The sequence below is a fragment of the Puma concolor genome, chromosome B2 (assembly GCF_028749965.1).
Source record: "Puma concolor isolate L17-30 chromosome B2, mPumCon1.1.hap2, whole genome shotgun sequence".
Taxonomy (NCBI): Eukaryota; Metazoa; Chordata; class Mammalia; order Carnivora; family Felidae; genus Puma; species Puma concolor.
Window position 1 is genome coordinate 1,965,702 of NC_141671.1, and position 22,295 is coordinate 1,987,996.

General features: G+C 45.7%; 2 protein-coding genes across 3 annotated transcripts; both read right to left on the reverse strand.

Annotated features, from left to right (window-relative positions):
• Positions 1-792: 792 nt before the first annotated feature.
• On the reverse strand, positions 793-8,515 carry ZSCAN26 (zinc finger and SCAN domain containing 26). Of its 2 annotated transcripts, none has more exons than XM_086705740.1 (4): positions 8,448-8,515; positions 5,847-6,326; positions 5,407-5,524; positions 793-2,116 (listed from the first exon to the last, which is right to left on the reverse strand). In XM_086705740.1, exons 2-4 carry the CDS (start codon positions 6,264-6,266, stop codon positions 1,215-1,217), a joined length of 1,440 nt encoding a protein of 479 aa, XP_086561866.1. In that variant the 5' UTR covers positions 6,267-6,326; positions 8,448-8,515; the 3' UTR covers positions 793-1,214. The 2 variants fall into 2 exon arrangements, with proteins under 2 accessions (XP_086561866.1, XP_086561865.1); XM_086705739.1 differs by lacking the exon at positions 8,448-8,515 and adding an exon at positions 8,266-8,441.
• Positions 8,516-15,844: 7,329 nt separating this feature from the next.
• On the reverse strand, positions 15,845-17,247 carry NKAPL (NFKB activating protein like). Its single transcript, XM_025916974.2, has one exon. The coding sequence runs from the start codon at positions 17,159-17,161 to the stop codon at positions 15,953-15,955; it is 1,209 nt and encodes a 402-aa protein (XP_025772759.2). The 5' UTR covers positions 17,162-17,247; the 3' UTR covers positions 15,845-15,952.
• Positions 17,248-22,295: the final 5,048 nt, after the last annotated feature.

Genomic DNA, 22,295 nt, shown 5'->3' on the forward strand with positions numbered 1-22,295 from the left:
GAAGTCTTTCCCAGACACTACACCCTAAGCAGCTACTGCCGATCAGCAAGCAGTGATGATGCTTCATGAGTGGACTCCCTGAAGCTTACTGTTCTTATCATTTCCGTGACATTTTGGTATTCACAGTACAAAGATCATGATCTCCTCCCAGCTGACTTTACTGTTTGCTTCCAAAGAATTCCAGAACAAGCAACATTTTAAAACTGCATTATCAGGGCGCCTGGGTGGCTCAGTCGGTTAAGCGCAAGACTTCAGCTCAGGTCACGATCTCATGGTTCGTGTGTTCGAGCCCCATGTCAGGCTCTGTGCTGACAGCTCAGAGCCTGGAGCCTGCTTTGCATTCTCTGTTTCCCTCTCTCTCTGCCCCTCCCCTGCTCACGCGCTGTCTCTCTCTCAAAAACAAACATTAAAAAAAATTTTTTTAACTGCATCATCAGTATTAAAGGAAAACAGTCTAATTTCTTTCCCCATTTCCTAAACAGTGTCTATGGAGGACCCACTTTCCTGACACTGAAGTTTGTATCAAGACAGTTACTACCTGGATTCACTCAGCACTGTTCATTCACATGACTTATAAAATCTCTCCCACAGTTTAACCTGGATTTCTAACCTGAATGAGTGAAGTATTGTAGCAAGACTAGGGGTGGGAAATGGTAAAATTAGATCATCTTTGCTTTCTAAAATGCTTCTGCAGATGGGGGGGGGGGGGATGCCAGTAGGGGGTGATTAGTAAAACCACTGGGGGAAAATGTCCACCATTAAACCTGCACTTTAAGACACCTTTAAGAGTGGTATATTTCCAAATGTCATTAGCTTTATTTTACAGGCATTGTTACTGCACCAGATGTAAAATTATCAAGCTGCTCTTGTTCCGTTTAAGCCTATAAATCTGTGGATATGTGACTTGCTGCTGACTTCAAAGCCCTAACTCAATCATGAGGCTCTCTACTACCTAGAGATGCACAATCAAGCATTTACCATGTTAAAGGCTCAGAGAAGTCCTGCAGTAAAGAATGCTCTTGTTCCCATGGTACCCTCTAGGGTCAGATCTCTATGGGCCAAGGCTGAGCACAAGTGGATGCGCACAGCCTCCCGTGTGGCCCCCCACCCCCCCGAGTTCTGTGAGGCTAGAATTGGCCGCAGTGACTCTTCCTGACGTGCTGTTTGCTTGTCGACATCCTGTCTGTGATGGTCTCCGCAGACAGGACGCCCCGTCAAGCCATACTGTCTTTGTGGTGATATCTCTGATGCTGAAAAAGCCCCGACCTCTGCCTGAAGGCTTCTCCGCATTTGTTACACTCATAGGGTTTTTCTTCCTTGTGGATCCTCACGTGCTGAGCCAGGTGGGAGTTTAGGCGGAAGGCTTTCTGGCAAATGTCACACTTGAACGGCTTCTCTCCGGTGTGAATCCTATGGTGTCGAATGAGGTCTGAAGTCAGACTGAAGGCTTTCCCACACTCATTACAGCGATGGCTTCCGGAGTGGCTGTGGGTCCTCTGGTGGTGGGTGAGGAGAAGGGCCTGGCTGAAGGTTTTCCCACACTCCTGGCACTCACAGGGCTCCTCCTGACTGTGGATTCTCTGGTGCCGGTTGAGGTGGGAACTGCGTCGGAAGGTCTTCCCACAGTGGATGCACAAGTAAGGCTTCTCTCCAGTGTGGATCCGGAGGTGTTCCAAGAGGCCTGTGTTCTGGCTGAAGACCTTCCCGCACTCTTTGCACTGGTAAGGCTTCTCGCCAAGATGGATTTTCTGGTGTCTGACAAGGTGTGAACTCCTCTGAAAGGCTTTCCCACACTCCTGACACTGATGACCTTTCTCTCGAGGGCGGGTTTTCTGACATCCAGTAAGACCAGTACTGTGACACGCCGCAGACTCACAGAGCTTCCCTCGCGTGTGCGCGCCTTCGTGTGTGACCAGGTCCGAGTGGCGGGCGAAGCCCTCCCCACATTCTGAGCATTTATACTCGGGCTTCTCCTTGGGCTCGACCCGCTGCCTTTCCAAGTGAGATTCCTCAGAACAAGGCTCTACGGGTTCAGATACTTTCCTGGCTGATTCCACTCCTCCACGAGAGTCTGTCTCTGCAAATACCTTCCCGTTCTCAACCCTGGTCTTCTCACCTGAAACATTAAACATATATCACCAATTACTTGGTTTTTGATGCTTTGGGAAAGGAACTTGCATTTAGGAGGAATAAATTTAAATTTTTTTTTTTAATGTTTATTCATTTTTGAGACAGAGAGAGACAGAGCATGAATGGGGGAAGGTCAGAGAGAGAGGGAGACCCAGAATCTGAAACAGGCTCCAGGCTCTGAGCTGTCAGCACAGAGCCCGACGCAGGGCTCGAACTCACGGACCACGAGATCATGACCTGAGCCGAAGTCGGACGCCCAATCGACGGAGCCACCCAGGCGCCCCTAGGAGGAATAAATTTAAAGCAAGCCGTGTATGCTGGTAGAAATGCTGTGGTTGTGTGTATCTGCACAGGACATACGTGCAAGGGGACACAAGAAACTGTTAACGGTGGCTGCTCGGGGGAGGATGGGGATTGTGGTAGGAGGCAGCTTATCCCCATTGGTTTGAACTTTATATGTGATATACACAGCACACAGTTAGCAAACAAGGAAACAGTCTTAAAAGGCCTGCCTATACGTTCTTCAAAATGGTTTGTCAGCTGGAGTATAAAAAAATGAGGTCAGGGCACCTGGGTGGCTCAGTTGGTTGGGCGTCCAACTTCGGCTCAGGTCATGATCTCACAGTTCATGAGTTCGAACCCCGCATCGAGCTTTGTGCTGTTAGCTCAGAGCCTGGAGCCTGCTTCAGATTCTGGTTCTCCCTCTCTCTGCCCCTCCCTGCTCACGGTCTCTCTCCCTCCCCCTCTCTCTCTCAAAAATAAATAAACATTTAAAAAAAATTTTTTTTAAAGTGAGGTCAACTGAGGACCTTGGGGCTCATAAGGGAAAGCACCGGAAATGAAGAAATGTGGACACAATGCCCACTGTATCACTGTTTAGCTGTGTAATCTTAGAAAGGTGATTTAAACCCTCTGGGCTCAGTGTCCTCCAGTGAATCAAAACCACTGGACCACAAGACCCTGAGGGTGACATGAAGTTGACAAAAGTGTCTTGGACTTTCCCGATACCCTTGGACAGCAGCAGCTGCCTTCCTGTGCAGTTCAACAAGACAGGGGACCTCGGTGCTGGGATAATTAGCTCACGTTTGTGGTACGTGAAAGATCGTAAGCAATGTCTGCCGATAACACCTAAGCTCAGGCCCGCAGGCACAGGCGGGTGAAGAGGACAGGAGTAAGAACAAAGATGCAGAGCGAGAACGACAGGCAGGAGCCGTTGTAAGCAGCAGGAATAACCAGCCAATGCGAGTTCGTCAGTGTGGGCCACAGAAAGCAGCAAGCAGTGTAAGGTGAGAGCATGCGAGGGTCAGTATGATGTGGACGACTGGTAAGGAGCCGCCAGAGACCGCGGGTCCCGTGTGGGGCAGGAAGATTCAGCGGGACAAGCCACTTTGCGTGTGTAGGCCCTCTGCAGGAGGGAGGCCGCCCACAGGGGAGGGAGGGGTTACAGAAAGACAGGAGCGATCCTTTACCAGCCATGATATAACGACATAAGCACTAAAAAGAGGGGAGTGTCTTGAAACCAGAAAATAACTTGAACTTTGAGTGTAAAATAGCATTTTCAACAGACCCAGAGGGCAAGGAACAGCGTCAAGGATCTACTGTGACTGCATTTACTTGTCGCATTTCAAATAGTGCCCATCATGGATGACAGGGCCTAAATTCATTTCCGCAAGGCTGTTCACAAAAGTCAGGCCCCTCTCTTTCAGCTACTTTGCTCGGCAAATTTCCATTAGGCGGACCTTTGAACAGACTCAGAAATTGAACAGGGGAGGTGGAAAGAAGGTAAAAGAAGGTTTAGAATCACAATCAGCCATTCAGCAAACATTTACTGAGGGTCTGTTCGACCCAGGAGCCATAGCAGACTCAGGAAACAAAACAATGTCCTGCCCTTTTCTGGCAGGAGAAAAAAAGACATGAACCAGCAACAATACGACGTGGTCAAATGGGAGAAATCTTGGAGCTCTAGGAACACAGGTCCTTTTCCACAGAAAAGTCGTCCAGGTTTGGGGGACCTTGGGAAGGTTGAGAAAGGGAGGTCTAAGGCCCTGAAGGATGAGTACGAATTAGGGAAAGCGAGGACAAATTACTCCAGACAGAAGAAACGTGGCAGGAGAAACTCAGAGGAGACAAACAGCAAGGAGCAAGTGGGAAACAGAATGTAGCTCAGCATGAAGGGGACCCACGGTGTGATAGGGTCACAGGGGGAAGGACAGTCCTGATTTGTCCAGGACTCAGGGGACATGCAGTGTGATGGGGCCATGGGGGGACAGACCATCCTCATTCGTCCGGGACTAAGGGGACCCATGGTGTGATGGGACCACAGGGGGATGGACCGTCCTGATTCATCTGGACTAAGGGGACCCGTGGTGTGAGGGGGCCACAGGGGAACGGACTCAGGGGTTTCCCAGGACATGGAACCGTCAGTGCTAAAAGTCTCAAGCAAACTGGTAAAGTCAAGCTCATAGATGTGAGGCTGAGAAGGCAACAGACACCACCGCCAGGGAGGCCTCTCTCACTGCCTGCTGGAAGTCACTGCAGGTGGTAGGTTTCTTCTTGGTTTTATTTCTTCCTCTTGATCATGGAATTTTTCAAATGATAAAAAAAACATATGTAGAAAGAATAGCATAACTCAGCTCACTGAAGGGTTTTAGGGACGGGAACAGCGTTAATGAATCTAACAGTGTAAATGATGGAGAAGGAGCAGGAGGTAAGAATCCCAGCGAAGCACTGAGATGACACAAGTACCAGGAAGCAGGACTGTAAGGCCGGACAGAGGGGGAGAAACGTAAGCAACAGAAACAAGAAAGGCGGATTTCAACGACGAAGACAAGACAGCAGAGTAAAAACTAACCTAGGTGACATTTAGAAATAAAAGTGATAATTATACAGTAATTTGAAAGAGACAAGAAAAAAATGAGCAATGGAGCACGGGCTGGGTGAGAAACCAGCCATCCTTTCTTTATTCACCCCTGCAGTGAAGGAGGGAAGGAGAAGGCCAGGGCAGGAGAGGTCCTGTTTCGGCTGAACACAAACACCATGGAAAGGATGGGGGGAAATGTGGGTGGACGAGAGTCCTCCAGTCCTGACTGTGGCAGCGACTGCATCACGGACTGTCTTCCTGTCTGAGGAGACAAACGGACCAAACTCTCAGAGTGAACTCCACCACGTGGACACCACACCTCGACAGAGCCACCTCAAGACAAACACGACAGCGGGGCCTCGGAAGGGACGCCGATGCCCACCTCTCGCCCGCCCCGAGACGCAGCTGCTGCTTACCCTTGTCTCCTTCAGGCTCCAGAACTTCATGCTCCGGCTGGGTGCGCTGCCCCCGCACTGCTTCCACCGGGGCTGCCGCCCCCGCCAGTATCATCTGCTCTTCAGCCTGGCCTGGGTCCTAGGGACATGCGGGGACATGCAGGGACAGTTAGGAACCTGTGGGCTGAGGAGGAAAGTGCTGTTCAGAGAGACACTCCCACGTGAGAAGAAGAAGGAGAAAGCCCAGGGGACAAAGAAGAGGCTGGGGAAGCAGCACGGCCGGTCCCTCCCAGGGGACAGCAGGTGACGCCGTGGGACGAGCCAATGGCTCTGAGCACCGGACAGGAAAGAACCCGAACAGGAGCTCCGCAGGCCCTCCCCGGGTGCCCAGCTCATGCCCTCGCCTCCGGCCCCAGGTCCCAACTCCTGCTTTCCTGCAAAAGGGCACATCTGGTCCTCACCGCCTGCTTTCCTGCGTCTCCAAGCTCTGGCTGCAAATCCTCCAGAACAACCACCACCTCGTCCCCGCTCTCCGGATGGTGCTCCCGCACCCGAGCCTGGAGCTCGGCAGGCAGGATGGTCAGGAACTGCTCCAGCACCAGCAGCTCCAGGATCTGCTCCTTGCTGTGCGTCTCGGGCCGCAGCCACTGGCGGCACAGCTCGCGGAGCCGGCGCAGCGCCTCCCGGGGCCCTGTGGTCTCCTCATAGCGCAACTGCCTGAACTGTTTGCACAACGGCTCCTGCCCCAGGCCTGTGCCATCTCCCGGCAGCCGGACTCCCTGTTCCCCAGTAGAGTGGGGATCCCCCTTCATGGTCCGAAGCACCTCCTTCTTCAGATTCAGAGGAGCTGGGGAACGGGCGCCGAGCGGTGCTGTCGCCATCCCCAGTGTCCGCGTGTTTGCTCTCTCTGCTTCAGAAAACTTCCTTTTGATGGTCTCCTCCTGAAAATGTAAAACCAAGAATCACGGAAACAATAACAGTAGTAGGAACAATAATAACAACAGCAACACGCCTTGGTTGGGCTTATACATTTGCAATAATCGCTATCAAATTTTCTTTCTCTGAAACGACCATTCCTAAAAATGGAACACACATACAGAATGAGAAAACTCTGTTCTACAGAAGATTGCCGGCTGACAGAGCAGGAATAACACATCTGAAAAATCACCATTTTGCAGCTTGACAAAATAACCAACTGAATCAAGGACCACATGGGCAAAGGCACTGGGCAAAAGAACTGGGTAAAAGGGCATTCTCACGATCTCAAAGAATCATCATGCTAACTGTGTATTAATTACAAAGGGAAATAAATGGAGATGTCTGGCAGCCACAAACCTAATCAAATGATCAAGCCTGGCAACAACAACAGACAACTACTGACCTTCTGCCTTATCACTTATGCAGCATTTTCACTAAATATTTAACATGAATCTAATAATGAGGAGACTTTCTGATAAATCCCAAAGGAATCTTATCTACAACAGACACGGACTCCTCAAAACAGTCGATTTCACATAAATAAAAAGTATTGTTCTGGATTACACAGACATCTAAATGAATTGTGAAAAATGGCTCCTGGGTTTAAAAAGAGCTATAAAACCCAGTTAGGTTCCAAATACAGCTTGCTGTTATATAGTCCAGGATGTGTGCGTGGTAAGTCCCAGCTAACACATACATATATGTTTTTTTCTTTTGGTCAAAAAATGGACCTAAGATACAAAAAGTCAAATCCAGAGCACCTGGGTGGCTCAGTCGGTTAAGTGTCCGACTTTAGCTTAGGTCATGATTCCCCAGTCCGTGGGTTCGAGCCCCACTTCTCGCTCTGTACTGACAGCTCAGAGCCTGGAGCCTACTTCGGATTCTGTGTCTCCTTCTCTCTCTGCCCCTCCCCGACTTGAATTCGGTCTCTTTCTCTCTCAAAAAAAAAAAAAAAAAAAAATTAAAATTTTCTTATGACTAGTGAACTTTCAGTTCCTCAGACTTTCAATGCTCTCCTGTTCCTGGGTCCTCCCACGTCTTACTCCTTCCTGGAACACTCCTCATCGTCCAATTTTCTCATTTGTGCCCACACACCCTTCATGTCTCAGCATAATGAAACAATAAGCCAGCACAACTGTTGCATGCACTTTTTTTAATTTTTTAATGTTTTATTTATTTTGGGGACAGACAGAGACAGAGCATGAGCAGAGGAGGGGCAGACAGAGAGGGAGACACAGAATCCGAGGCAGGCTCCAGCCTCTGAGCTGTCAGCATAGAGGCTGACGCGGGGCTTGAACTTACGAACCGAGAGATCATGACCTGAGCCGAAGTCAGACGATTAACCGGCTGAGCCACCCAGGCGCCCCATAACTGTTGTATGTACTTTATTAAAGTTATGCATTTAATCCTCACACAATTGCATCAAGACACGAGTACAAATTTCACTGTACAGAGCAAGGTACCGGGACACGGACAGCTAAATAACTGACACAAGGTCCCAAAGCTCAAGCTCAGATCTTTCCTTCAGTAGCTCTTGCAGCCGCAGGCCAAACCCTTGGGATGATCGTTGCCTTCTTTCTCACAATGCACATCTGCTCCAACAGCAGCGCCTGCTGGCTCCACCTTCCAGGTAGGTCAGCAATCTGGCCGCTACTGACCACTTTTCTGGTTCAAGAGCCCCTCGGGTCTCATCTCATCGTGAGTCCCCAACTACAGATGCCCCCCAAAACCTCCAAACCACCCCGCACACTGAGCCCCGCCCACGGTGGCCTGGGGGCCTGGCTACTCCTCCGGTGCGTCAAGCAGGCGGTTCCCTCTGCCTGAAAGCTCGTCCCCCAAAGGCCACATCGGTCTCACCATGTCCTTCAGGTTTCTGCTCCAGTACCAGCCTCCGAGGCTTACCTTCGATAGGGATTTAATACTGCGCTCACGGGACGACGCCTGTGCAGCCGACGCTGTGCCCAGTTCGGCGGACATCTCCCGCCCGGCTCCTTCGTCGCCGAGCGTTTCCCTGCACCTGGGGCCCCACTGGCCCCCAGTCTCGGCCGCGGGCCCTCCCAAGCCCCAGCACTGACGCTACGCACCCGACAGCTGACGAGCAGGCGCAGCCACGCTTGCTCCGGCACCGTCTGCGCTACGCGCCGAGCGCCAACACCCGCCCCCCAGCGCGACGTCGCTTCCGCTCTAGGCACGCGGAGGACCGCGGCTCGATGGTGTCCGGCTCAATCCGCCCTACCGCGGTGTGCAGGTGCGCGCGCGGGCTTTTCTCTTTTTTAAGCCGGACTTAATTTCCTTCAAATAAAAACAGGCTAGCCCAGTTCAGTGTTTCCCTGATGAGCCGTCGTTTCCACTTTGCTGCTTCATAAATTAAACACGGTCACATACTTTTCCATTTCTCCCCGATTTAAACAGTCGTTAAACACAATGGCAAAAAAAAAAAAAGTCAACGCATGGGGTTTTTCCCCTTTTTTCATAGTAGCAAAGATCTGAAGATTAAATTGAACAATGAAAATGTATTTGAACTGGAATATTTAAGGTAATGAAATTTAAGTCTATTACTGTAAAAGGATAATCTACAATACTTTGCAATGAATGTAGGTTTCAGGGGAAAAAGCATTAGATATCACTTTACCAAAAATTCTACAGAAGGATACAGAATATTCCCTCTTGTTCATTTTACCAAAAACTGTATTTAGAGTCTTTGAATGAGATAAGTCCTTTTAAAAATCTAAACAAACGTCTGATTAATTAATAGTTTTGAAAAAGCATTAAATATCATACTAATCATTGTTTTATGACAGGTAATTTATTCAGTGTCTTCAGCATTGAAATGATCAGAACAAAAGAAAAAAAAAAAAACACCTTTCATTGTGACAAGGAGAGTTACCCTTTCCTCCTTGGGTGCCAGAAGCTTGGAAGTATCTTTTAAAGTAGCAATGAAACATGTTCACTTTAAAACTTACTAAGGCAAACAAATCCAATGAATGCAAATATTTTACTAATTAGAACTTAACATTTTTTCTTGAACAGAAAACTCATGTCTGATTTTCTCTTTCTAAAGAAGGGCTTATATATTTTACACCAATTATATAAGGGATAACCATAAAATTTAATTTAAAAAGGAAGTAAATAGGAGTGCCTGGGTGGCTCAGTCACTTGAGAGCCCAGCTCTTGATTTCAGCTCAGATCATGATCTCACGGTTTGTGGGATCAAGTCCCATGTCACGCTCTGTGCTGGCAGCATGGAGCCTACTTGTGATTCTCTCTCTCCGTCTCTCTGCCCCTCCCCCTCTCATATTCTCTCAATAAACAAACAAACAAATAAATAAAAGTTTTAAAAAAGGAAGTAAAGATCTTAATTCATTTACTGCCCCTTTCAAACTCCCTACGATGACTGGCTTCTTAAATGTCACTCATAGTATCAAGGCTCAGATTATTGGTATTGTATTGAATATCCCATGAAAACCAAAACCAGTAATGCAGGTTAACAAAGTATTTTTACAAAATTCAAGGTGCGCATTTTTAATTTAAGTAGTCTGTATCTTTTGGAAGGGGTAGATGTAGATGAGAATAAATAAAAATGCTATTTTTACCAGGATAGTCTACATGTTGCTAATAACAAAAATCAATTTTCATACTTGAGATTTTCATTTTCCAGGATTATCCTTAGTTTGTTTTTTTTTTATATTTTTTTAATGTTACTATTTGTTTTTGAGACAGACAGAGACAGAACATGAGCAGGGGAGGGGCAGAGAGAGGGGGGGACAGAGAATCTGAAGCAGGCTCCAGGCTCTGAGCTGTCAGCACAGAGCCCGACGCGGGGCTTGAACTCACGGACCGCGAGATCGTGACCTGAGCTGAAGTCGGACGCCCAACCAACTGAGCCACCCAGGCACCCCCAGAATTATCCTTATTTTTGTAAACAAAATGGTGGTCTGTATGTTTTCATCAGGTCCATTCTTAAGATATTAAAAATAAAAGTTTCCTTTTCTATATGATCACTAGAGGCACAATTGCATTACAAGTCATGCTACCATGCTATAGCATAAGATTAGCAGTTATCTTTTTGTAATGATGCTTTCTGCATTTCTCTCTGCTTCCACCCGTACGGCAAGATATTACTATTCTGAAATTTTTAAAGTTTATTTATTTATTTTGGGAGAGGGAGAGTGCAAGCAGGGAGAGAGAGGGAGAGAAGGAGAATCCCAAGCAGGTTCTGTGCTGCCAACGAGGAGCCTGACACAGGGCTTGCTAAAATCAAGAGTCAGATGTTTAACCAACTGAGCCACCGAGGTGCCCCATCATTATTCTGAATTTTAAATAGAAAATTATGTGACCAGTGAGTGGTACAAACAACCAAAAACCTACAAATGAGTCCAATAAATTTAATTCATAGTTTAATATTAGGAAATCTATAATTCTTTTCAACGTGTATTTATTTTTGAGAGACAGAGAGAGAGCGCGCATGCTCAAGAGAGAGAGTCGGGGAGAGGCAGAGAGAGAGGGAGACAGAGGAATCAAAGCTGGCTCCGCACTGATAACTAAGAGCCTGACACAGGGTTTGAAGCCATGAACCTCGAGATTGTGACCTGTGCCAAAGTTGGACACTTAACAGACTGAGCCACCCAGGCGCCTGGAGATCTATAACTTTAAACCATCTTATTAATACGCAAATAAAGAAAAATCCTATGATCCCTAAATGCTAATAAGTCATTTAATAAAATTTGACATGCATTTCTGATTAAAAGGGGAAACTCCTAATAAAATAGGAATAGATGGATACTACCTTTATATGCCAAAACCATATACATCTCAAAAAAAAAAAAAAAAAAAACCCTCCCCCAAGACTGACTGTGAAATCTTACAAGGATTCTCATAAAAATGCCCCTGAATTTGTTAAGAGTAAAAAGACAGCTATTTGCCAAATTAATAATTTCTTACTCCCTAAGTTGCTTATAGCTATAGGTAGAAAATATCTCCTCTTGTGCTAAAGAAGAAGGAGAAGGTGAAGAAAAGGAGAAAATCTACCGCGAAATCCTCATTAGAACCCCTTATTCCAGTGGAGGAGTTTTTATATCTCGTGAAACACTATTTTACATAATCCCCCAAAGTCATAAAATAATGGCTCATGGTAAAATTAACGATGTCTCACAAAATTTATGGATTGTAATTAAACAGCAGTAGCCAATCTAATTTGCTTTCTTGGGCTGTTTCTCAGTACTGAATAAAACTACGTGTAGGGGTGCCTGGGTGGCTCAGTCAGGTGAGCATCTGACTCTTGATTTCAGCTCAGGTCATGATCCCAGGGTCATGGGATTGATCCCCAAGTCGGACTTCAGGTGGATCTGGAGCCCGCTTAAGATTCGCCCTCTCCGGGGTGCCTGGGTGGCTCAGTCGGTTAAGTGTCCGACTTTGGCTCAGGTCATGATCTCACGGTCCGTGGGTTCAAGCCCCGCGTCAGGCTCTGTGCTGACAGCTCAGAGCCTGGAGCCTGCTTCAGATTCTGTGTCTCCCTCTCTCTCTGCCCCTCCCCTGTTCATGCTCTGTCTCTCTCTGTCTCAAAAAAATAAATAAACATTAAAAAAATAATAAAAAAAAAAGATTCTCCCTCTCTCTCCCTCTGCCCCTCTCCCCTTACTCTCTCTTAAATAAATACGTAAATAATAATAATAATAAAAAAATAAAAACCCTCAGTGTAACTCTGGTGGTTAATTCAAGCTATTTGATCTGTTCAACTGGCTCCTTGAATAGAGTTTAGTAAACAATGATTCTGATGGTTTTTGAAGCCTAAATATGACACAAATTTTTTGTTGTTCTGTTTTTCTTCTATTCCACAACCCATAACCATGTACTCTGGGCAACACTACTTAAAAAGGAAAAAAAGTTCTACTGCCTTTTATTAGCTCCCCTGAGACAACATGATCTGTAATCAAATTATAAATCTCACAGTCTTGTTTTAAGGCAGATATATTGGCAGGACCCTAATAACAACATTAACCAGGAAGTCAATCCTACTGACGGCACAGAATACTGTCATGGGAACTCTGCTCTGAGCATGGCACTGTGTGTTGCATTGTGTGTATTTTATCATTTTGGCAAAACCCTCTAATTCTGCCTTGCCTTCTCAGCTGCATCTTTCTGCCAAGTGAAAAAGACAAAGATATTTAATTGGCTAGTATTAGGGAATCTTTGGGCCTTAAAGAACAATATGATCAAGTGTTTCCCAGAAAAGCTATTCAGAAGGCAGACAAGAGGGGAAATATTTCCAAGACATGTGAGAGAGAATTTATTATTTGAAGAATTCTTATGATTAATAAGAAAAGACCAACAAGCCAGTAGGAAAATGGGCGAAGCCAATGTGAGTACTTCACACACATACACCAAAAATTATAGGACTCATGTATATACGTATATACACATGTATATATACATGTGTGTATATATATATATATATATATGAAAAGATGCTCAACTTTGCTCTTAAATGAACATAAAAAAATAAAATGCCACCTTTCACCCATCAGATTGGCAAAGATCAAAAGGTTTAGAAGTACGATATTGTTGATGATATAGGTGTGAGAACTGGTAAATTTTATTTGGAAAGCAATGTTGCAATCCTATTAAAATGTAAAAACACATAGAACTTACACGTGACATTCTTAAACTCTTCCTGAACACCCTTTTTAAAATTTTTTTTACAAAATGTTTATTTATCTTTGAGAGAGAGAGTGAGACAGAGCGTGAGTGGGGGAGGGCCAGAGAGAGGGAGACAGAATCGGAAGCAGGCTCCAGACTCTGAGCTGTCAGCACAGAGCCCAACGCGGGGCTGGAACCATGAACCGTGAGAACATGACCTGAGCCGAAGTCCGACGCCCAGCCGACTGAGTCACCGAGGTGCCCCTCCTGACCACTCCTTCAAAAATGTCCCCCAATTACTGTCTCTAGTCCTTTATTTTCTTCACAGCATACTGCAATTAATACATATTGTCTGTTAGTTTTTTAAAGGCCTGTCTCCTCCAGTAGAATGTAAAATTCTGTGATGGCAAAGATCAAACTTAATTTGCTCTCTGGTTTACAGCCAGCACCTGGCATAGTCCCTAGTATATAAAAAGCACCTATTAGGGGCACCTGCGTGGCTCAGACGCTTAGGCATCTAACTCTTGGTTTCAGCTCAGGTCATGATCTCAAAAGTTCATGAGTTCAAGCCTTGCATCAGGCTCTGCACTGACAGCACAAAGCCTGCATGGGATTGTCTCTGTCCCGCCCCAGTGCTCTCTCTCAAAATAAATAAGTAACTTAAAAAGAGAAGACACTATACACATTTAAAAAAAGAAAAGCACTTAATAAATATTTTCCTTTTGATCCAAGAACTCTACTTCTAGGTGGCCATATCCACAAAGATTTTCACTATGATACTGTGTAATTGCAAAATATAGGAAACATCTTAAACATCCAATAAAATATGGTCCTTTCATTCAATATATTATAAAGTCATTAATTAAAAAGAATAAGGTAGATTTATATGCACTGATTACAACATCTCCAAGATATATTAAGTGAAAAATGCAAGGTGTAAGTCCATGCATGTAATGCTGTATGGTTTGTTTCTAAAAATAGAAATATACATATGTAACACTGGTTTTTAGTAGTGTTGCCCAACCCTCTTTGGGGAAATTCTCAAGGTAGTGTGGTTCGGCGTCAATGTCATTTACTAGGATGAAAGTGCCCTTCCACATCACACTGCCTGTGAGATTCTAGAACCCCTTCACCTTCAGTTCTGTGGGGTTTAGTAGGGTCTTGAGCCTTGAAAAGGGAGTTTACTCTATTTTTCTTCTCCTTCTCCTCGCTTCTACTTCCCCTTCTTCTTAAGAGATAGTGCATGAGCCAGGGAGAGGGGCAGACAGAGAGGGAGAGAGAATCCCAAGCCTGACATGGGGCTGACATGGGGCCCAAGTCCTGGGATCATGACCTGAGCTGAAATCAAGAGGTGGAGCGGATGCTAACTGAACTAACTGAACCACCCAGGTGCGCCACAGGGCCCCCTTTTCAAATGAGGTAGTTTGCCTAGTGATGAAATGAAATCTTAAAATTCAGGCAGATGTCACTGGATAAAAACAAAGGTTTATGATAGACCATGAGTGGAGCTCACTCTAAAGTCTTCTCCAGTACCGGTGCTAGCTAGTCAACTCTGTTGTCCATGAGATCCCTCCTGATCTGATCTCCTTTTCATGAGCTCCACCAACTGCATTCTTCTTTATACCTGCTCATTTCTTTCCTTGTCCTCTTAGTCTAAGGTGGCAGCTAATCCACTCTTTGGAAGACCCCAAGCACCATGGACCTTCATCTTTTCTTCTTTATATCTATTTTATGGATAAACCCTATCTCCCCTCCAATCAGGTATTCCCCAATATTCAAAACCAAGCTTCAGCAAAATTTTGGCTTGAAAGCACATGTATTGGTTTTTAGAAATCATTCACAACTATATTTGGCATTTTTTTGGTTGCCTATCTGCCTTCCAGTTCTTCCCCATGTATGTAGCCTATAAATGGACTATACCTACAGCTCCAGGAGTGGGCCTATTTCCATGGCAACAGTACATTTTTTTGAGAGTGGGCATGTAACTTAAGCTAATCCAATTAGGGTGAATCTCAGGATTCTTATTTGGAATGCCAAGACAGAAATGTTCTTTCTTCAGAGGTGGACCAGGAAGTATATAATCAAATCCAGAACCTTTGGCAGCCTTTTTGTTATTTAAGGGAAACTAGCCTAAGGAGGAAGATGACCCATGATGAAGAAGAAAGCCAAAGTCGCATAAAGCCACACAGGACACCCATTCTCCCGGAGGACTTTGCAATTTCATGAGCCAGTAAATCTTTACTTTTTAACACCAGCTGTTAATTGCAACCAGAAGTCTACATTCAATTGAATCCTCTCTTCTTTCTGGGGTTCTTCTGGTCTTCCTTGGGACAAATGAAGGGCTCCATAAGGCCCTTCAAGAGAGAGAGAAATCAGAGCAACAGGGAAAATAACCTTCAGGTTAATATCTCCAGCCTTTATCCTGAAATATGCTTGCATAGACACAGAACTTATGAACAGACATAAAAGACCTCAAAAAGATTTCTTTGGGGAGAAGAATTAGCGACTAGGGTGAAAGACCTTTTATTAACTTCTACTATAGCATTTGAATATTTTTTAAACTATGTGCACGTATTAAGTTAAAAATAAATACAGATCTCAGCAGCTTTTTCTTGAAGGACTTTTTTTTTAATTTTTTTTCAACGTTTTTTATTTATTTTTGGGACAGAGAGAGACAGAGCATGAACGGGGGAGGGGCAGAGAGAGAGGGAGACACAGAATCGGAAACAGGCTCCAGGCTCCGAGCCATCGGCCCAGAGCCCGACGCGGGGCTCGAACTCACGGACCGCGAGATCGTGACCTGGCTGAAGTCGGACGCTTAACCGACTGTGCCACCCAGGCGCCCCTTGAAGGACTTTCTAACATCATAGATACAGTAGCACCGTTAAGTCTTTTCATATTGTTTTGATTACATAAAATTGTTGTTAAAGTCCCACTGTACAACACAAGGTCCTTACTTGTCATCTTTCCCTCTTGTCTTTCTGTACACCATCTCTCGGAAACTGGCTAGCATCTTATTCTCTCTCTTTCGTCTTTCTTCTTGGTTAAAGGATGCAAGAACTCTCTTCTCATCAGCACTGTAGATCTGGTTCTCTTTACGCAGTCGTACAGCCTCCATTCTACGATGCCTGCTACCACTCATGACATAACCTGAGCATTCAAATGAAGCAATCTCTTCACTTGTCAGCCCAATTTCACCTCTTCGTGGGATTCGCTTTCCAGCTTTCACATACTCAGCCATTGCTGCACCTTCACCTGGGAGCAGAGCATGGCCATAGTTCAAAGGTTTCTCATCTTGAGAGATATGTATTACAGGTGCTTCTGGGCCTATTAGATCCATGGTATCTGTAATCTTTGGCTGCTCAATCCAGGTATCTTCTGGCAACTCCCCTTCTGCATCTTTAAAGCTTGAGTCACTGGATTCTTTCTTAGTCTTCTTATTCTTCTTTTTCTTGGTTCTTTTTGCCCTGTGTTTCTTCTTTTCCTTCTTCTTGGCTTTTTTGGCCCTCTTTTTATCATCAGAACTAGAATTAATGTCGGAGTCTGAATTACTATCACTATTATCAGAATGTTTCCTATGTTTCGTTTTAGACTTTTTCTTTCTTTTTTTCTTGCTTTTTGAACGACTGGTATTCCCGTTTTCTTCGGAGCTGGAATCTGAACTGCTGGTCTCCTGACTCTTTACCGCTTCATCCTCCACTGGGGTATGTTCATCAGAATCCGGCTCAGGAAACTTTGGAGAGAGCCCCCACACCTCAGGAGCTCCCAGCTCCCCAATCCTCTCTCTCTCTTTCAGCCACCTCTGACGATAGCTCTCCTCCTTCTCCTTCTCATACTCTTTGGCCCACTGCAGGTCGCCCGCATAGTGGTGGTGATGGAAGCGGCATCCGCCAGAGTGGACGGAAGAGCACGAGAACGCGTAGTTGCGGGGCCCCGAAGGCTGTGCCCGAGACTCAGATCGGCCCAGCGGACTCGGGTCGCCAGCGCCCGACACCCCCCACGAAGGCCTGAGGCCCTCGCGGCCGCGGGAGTGAGAGCGGGAGCGGCCTCCACAAGGGAAGCGTCTGGCCAGCGCGGACGGCGGGCTCCCCACAGAGCTGCGTCGCCGCCTCCGAGAGCCGGCGGCGTCCTCGGGATAGCGGGACTGGGACACCGGGGCCATGAGCCACGCCTCCACCGGCAACCAAACGGCCAACGCCCAGCAGTGGCCACGGAGACTGCGTACTGCCGGCACTTCCCGCCCACGCAGGCGCCACAGCAACGGTGCCCACGCAGGCGCGTCAGCAACGGTGCCCGCAAGGCTTCCGCTTCCGGTGGGTTGGTAGGCGAAGGCGTGGCGCGCGGGCGAGGGCGGAAGGCGTCAGGCCGTAAGGTTTCCCTGGGGCATTTGGTGGAGATGCGCCGCTCCTCTCGTGGTTCCGATTTGCCTGCGCTGCTCTTGGCCCTCGGGGACACAAATAGAGGAATTTGCGCCAGTGACCCTTATACTGTTCAAACGTCTGCTACTCCTCTTGGGTATTCGCCTTTAACCATCTTGATACCCTTCAAGTCTCCATGATCCCCTCGGTCCTCTTTATCGTCACCCCTTGGTGGGAGCCCCTTACTTCCCGTGCTCCTTTTGTTGATCCCTTAGAAAGGAGCCTGTCCACCAGTTTCATGGCGAAGCACGTTTATAGACTTCAAAACCCCACTTGTTCCTACTGGAAGCAAGCACCAGAACTTTTGGAATCAAAAAGTTTAAGCTCAGCCTCTGAGCCAAGTGAAGACCAGAGGCATGATTTTAATTCTTAAAATTCACAGACGTTTCTACCCCTGAAATGCAGGGAAGCATTCAACCCAGTCTTGTAAATGTTTTTTTTTTTTTCAACGTTTATTTATTTTTGGGACAGAGAGAGACAGAGCATGAACGGGGGAGGGGCAGAGAGAGAGGGCAACCCAGTCTTGTAGATGTCTCCTAATTTGGTTAATTTCTTCAGGAATTTTGTGGTTGGGAACCAGTTTATGCATACACTATGTTCACTGTCTGAAATGGCTAGCATTTCATGCAAGATCATTTCCCTCTTAGCTTAAAATGTACATAGGCATTACCATCACCTTGGTTGTCTGTAGTTAAGTTGACCTCAGTTATTTAACAGACTTGGAAAGTGACAGAAAAACTAAATCAGAATTTAGGTATAAGTGCTTTCCTGATGCTAAGACTCTAAATGAGGTGGGAAATTAAATCGAATAAGATAAAATTAGATTTTTATATATTTATCAGCAAGATGCATGGAAGTTGGCAAACTGCAAACTCTCAAACTTGATATCAGTATTCCCATCGCCTATCACTTCCTGTGCAGATACACTAGGTATCTCCATGCCAGCACGAAGGCATTGACCCCGTGCCGCTTCATCTGTGAGACGACTGCAGGAATAGGACTATATCCTGGAAAGCCCTTCCAAGCTAGCTGCTGACTCCTTCCTCTTGGCTGTCTACGTGAAAAAGTTCAGACACTGGGCTCCTACCCTGGAGTATTACAGTGGCTACAAGACCTCTGATCTTCACCCCTTGATCAACCAGTTGAACATCCTGCTGATTTTGTGTCCTTGCAATAAGCTGGAGACTCTGCATTCCAAGTATTTTCACCAGATCTTCTTTGAAGTCACCAAAATCTCTCCCTTGGACGTTTTGAAGCTGAAGGAGATTTTGAACTATGCTAATTCTGAGGCTGAGAATTCACTCCGGCAGCAGCCAACAGGGCCAGGCAGGCATTTAAATAGGCTATATTTATTCTATCATTGAATTTGTCTTTTGATCACTTTTCTCCATTTTTATTCTGTTTGTCTTCCCAAACTGATAAAATTGTAAATACTTACGTTTTTTAGTGAAAGACAATAAAGTATTATAGTATTTGATTAGAAACTGAATAAAAGTTAATTTTGTTAAAATATATAATTAAATACATTTTTGTAACACAAGTCTTCTAACAGGAAGAATAAATTTTTTAAAATATTTTTAATGTTTATTTTTGAGAGAGAGAGAGAGGGAGACAGAGTGTGAGCGGGGGCGGGGCAGAGAGAGGGAGACACAGAATCTGAAGCAGGCTTCAGGCCGCAAGCTATCAGCACAGAGTGTGATGCGGGACTCGAACCCACGAACTGTGTGATCATGACCCGAGCCGAAGTTGGATGTTTAACTGACTGAGCTACCCAGGCGCCCCCCGAAACTTTTAACACTTACTTATTTTTGAGAGACAGAGACAGAGCATGAGCAGAGGAGGGACTGAGAGAGAGAGAGACAGAATCCAAAGGAGGCGCCAGGCTGTCAGCACAGAGCCTGACACGGGGCTTAAACTCTCCAACTGTGAGATCATGACCTGATCTGAAGTTGGACACTTAACTGACTGAGCCACCCAGGCACCCTAAGAGTAAAAAAAAAATTTTTGAGGAATAATATTTTGCTAAATTACAGTTCTACCATTGTAGAGTGAAAGCAGCTATAGAAAATATGTAAATGAACATGAATGTGTTCTAATAAAACTCCTTATAGACACTTAAATTTGAATTTCTTTAATTTTCACATGTCACAAACTTTTATTCTTCTTCTGATTTTTCCCCTATAATTTAAAAATATAAAATTTCTTGCTAAGGCCATACAAAAACAGGCAGGGGAACAATTTGGTCTGTAGGCAGTAGTTTGTTGACCTCTGATTTAGTAGAGAAAGCAGTGGTGTAAAAAATATGACAATAGGAATAAAAATAAATGCCTACCATAACTTTTCGTGGTGAGAGTCTCTTATTTTCTTAATTTTACTTATAGATGAGCAAATATCCATTCAGATAGAGCACAGAAATGTATTGAAAGATCTTTCTCAAAATTGTTTTACATAAATTTCCCCCAAATATTAAAAAAACCTTTCAAACCTACAGAAAAGTTAAACACCGGCATATCCTTTACCTAGATTCACTAATTGTTAAGATTGTGTTTCTTACTCACTGAAAGTTAGACATTATGATGCTTCACCCGTAAATACTCCACTAATCAATGTCTAAGAAGGACATTCTCCTTCACAACCACAACGCCATCATTATTCTAAAGAACTTTAATATTACCATTAAATATTAGGTAGTGTTATCTAATATGCAGGATATGTTCAAAATTCCTCAATTGTTCCAATAATGTCTTTAAATTTTTTTGATGTTTATTTATTTTTGACAGAAAGAGAGCCAACAGAGCACAAATGGGGGAGGGCACAGAGTCTGAGACACAGAATCCAAAGCAGGCTCCAGCCCCACTGTGGGGCTTCAACCCACAAACCGGGAGATCATAACCTGAGCCGAAGTGAGATGCTTAACCGACCAAGCCACCCAGGCACCCCTCAATAACGTCTTTAAAATGGGATTAAAATTCAGTCAAGTTTCCTTAAATGCATTTGATTGTGATTACTTATTAGTCTGTTTAATCTAGAATAGTTTCTCTACCTACACTTCTACATCCACTTTTTAAATATTACTTGACACAGTTTTGCTGAGTCCAGGGTGATTGTGTTGTAAAATGTCCGACAGTTTGAATTTATCTGATAATGTCCTCATGATTAGATTTAGGGTAATTCTGTTTGGCAGATCACAGGGGTGGAATATAATTCTTATGGTATCTCAGCAGTAACCATATAACATTAGTTTGTCACAATCTATACTTATTACTAAGAAATTCCTAACACACAAGTTATATAGAACTCTGAGGACGAGCTGGAATTAAACATCCCTCCAAATTACATTTGCTTATGGCCTTTACAAACATGTGGGTCACCTTTACTCACCAAGCAACAAAAGCAGTCATTCACTAATGACACTTACATGACCTGACAGTCCCCTTCAGCTGCTCATATTTGCACTTCCACACAGTGCCCTGATTTACATTTTACAGTGTTTTTACAGGAGTTATCTCACGGATATGCTCCAGATTACTGAAATGTATGTTGGGAAGAGGAACAAACACTTGTATTATGACTACAACCTATGTTTCTTACCCTGATAAAGGCAGGAGCAATGGGACTAAATGAAGAACAGCTGACCCTTGAACAACATGGGTTTGAACTGCAGGGGTCCACTCGTACACGGCTTTTTTAAGAGCTGACAGCAAAAGGCATAAGGCATTTTATGCCTAGTTCAAATGCGCACCCCAGTCTACACAGGAACCAATGTAAGACTGGAGAAGCGGTTGCACCTGCTGCCCTTGAGTACCAGGGGCCCCGGGGTGAGCAGCTGCCAGACCCTAGGACTGGGCAGGGGTGGAGGTAGCTGAGTGTGCCCACCGGGTAATCATGCCCAGGCCAGGAGATTAATAGAAGAGATAGATTGAGGAATTAAAACTCAGGAAGGTACTACCATGATATTTTTTCAATTAAAAAACATCTACCAAACTTACATTCTGAGTAGAAAGCAGACTCACTGACATCTCAGTCCGGCAAAATAACTGCTGTCACTTCTGGCTTAAAATCTAGCCTCCTTTGGCTCAAAGGAATTCAGGGCTTCCTACCGTTTTAGGGTAGGCCTAGCTTATTACAGGTTAGCCATTATTCTAAGAGCTTTACATAAAAAACCTCACCCACTGCTCACATCCCTATCTACTATTACTGTCCTCAGTTATAGATTCAGAAAGTCAGGCACAGAGAGGTTATATAGTTAACTGCGGTCATTCAGCTAGTAAGCGGCAAATAAAGCCAGGATTAGGAGCCCAGGTAATGTGGCTTGAGAGTGTGTAGCTTTCGCTGTGCTAGAGTGTGAATGGGAACTGGAAGGAACAAGAAGAGAGCGACAGGAGTGAACAGGGTCCCCTGGCCAAAGACACGGGAGTGGCTGGAAGCAGGGAGCAGCACAAGCCTGGCTGCCCGAGGGGAGGCCACAGAAAATGGAAAGCGGTAACTGGTAGGGGCCGTTGGGGATCTCGGGTTGCTTTTGCAGGAAGGATCCCAGTGGCGCTGGTGGCGGTTCACGCGGACAAGGTGTTAAGGACGCATGGAAGTGAGGACGAAGTCAGAGGCGGGGAGGGCCTTCCCGCCGGCGGGCCTCGCAGGAGAGGCGGAGCTGGTCAGGCGCAGGTGCAGCCGCTGCTCTCCCAGCCTGGCCCAGTGACGTCCGCGGCCGCGGGGGAAGGCCTCAGGCCAGAACTCTGAGGGCCCAGCGGGCCCGCGTTCGCTGCAACGTGAGACGTCGGCTTCAGCCAAGCATAAGCCACAGCCCTCCGTCCTCTCTCGCGGTCTCGCCGGCGGCGGCCCGAGAGCCGAAGGGTTAACGGGCCGCCACCAAGAGACGCG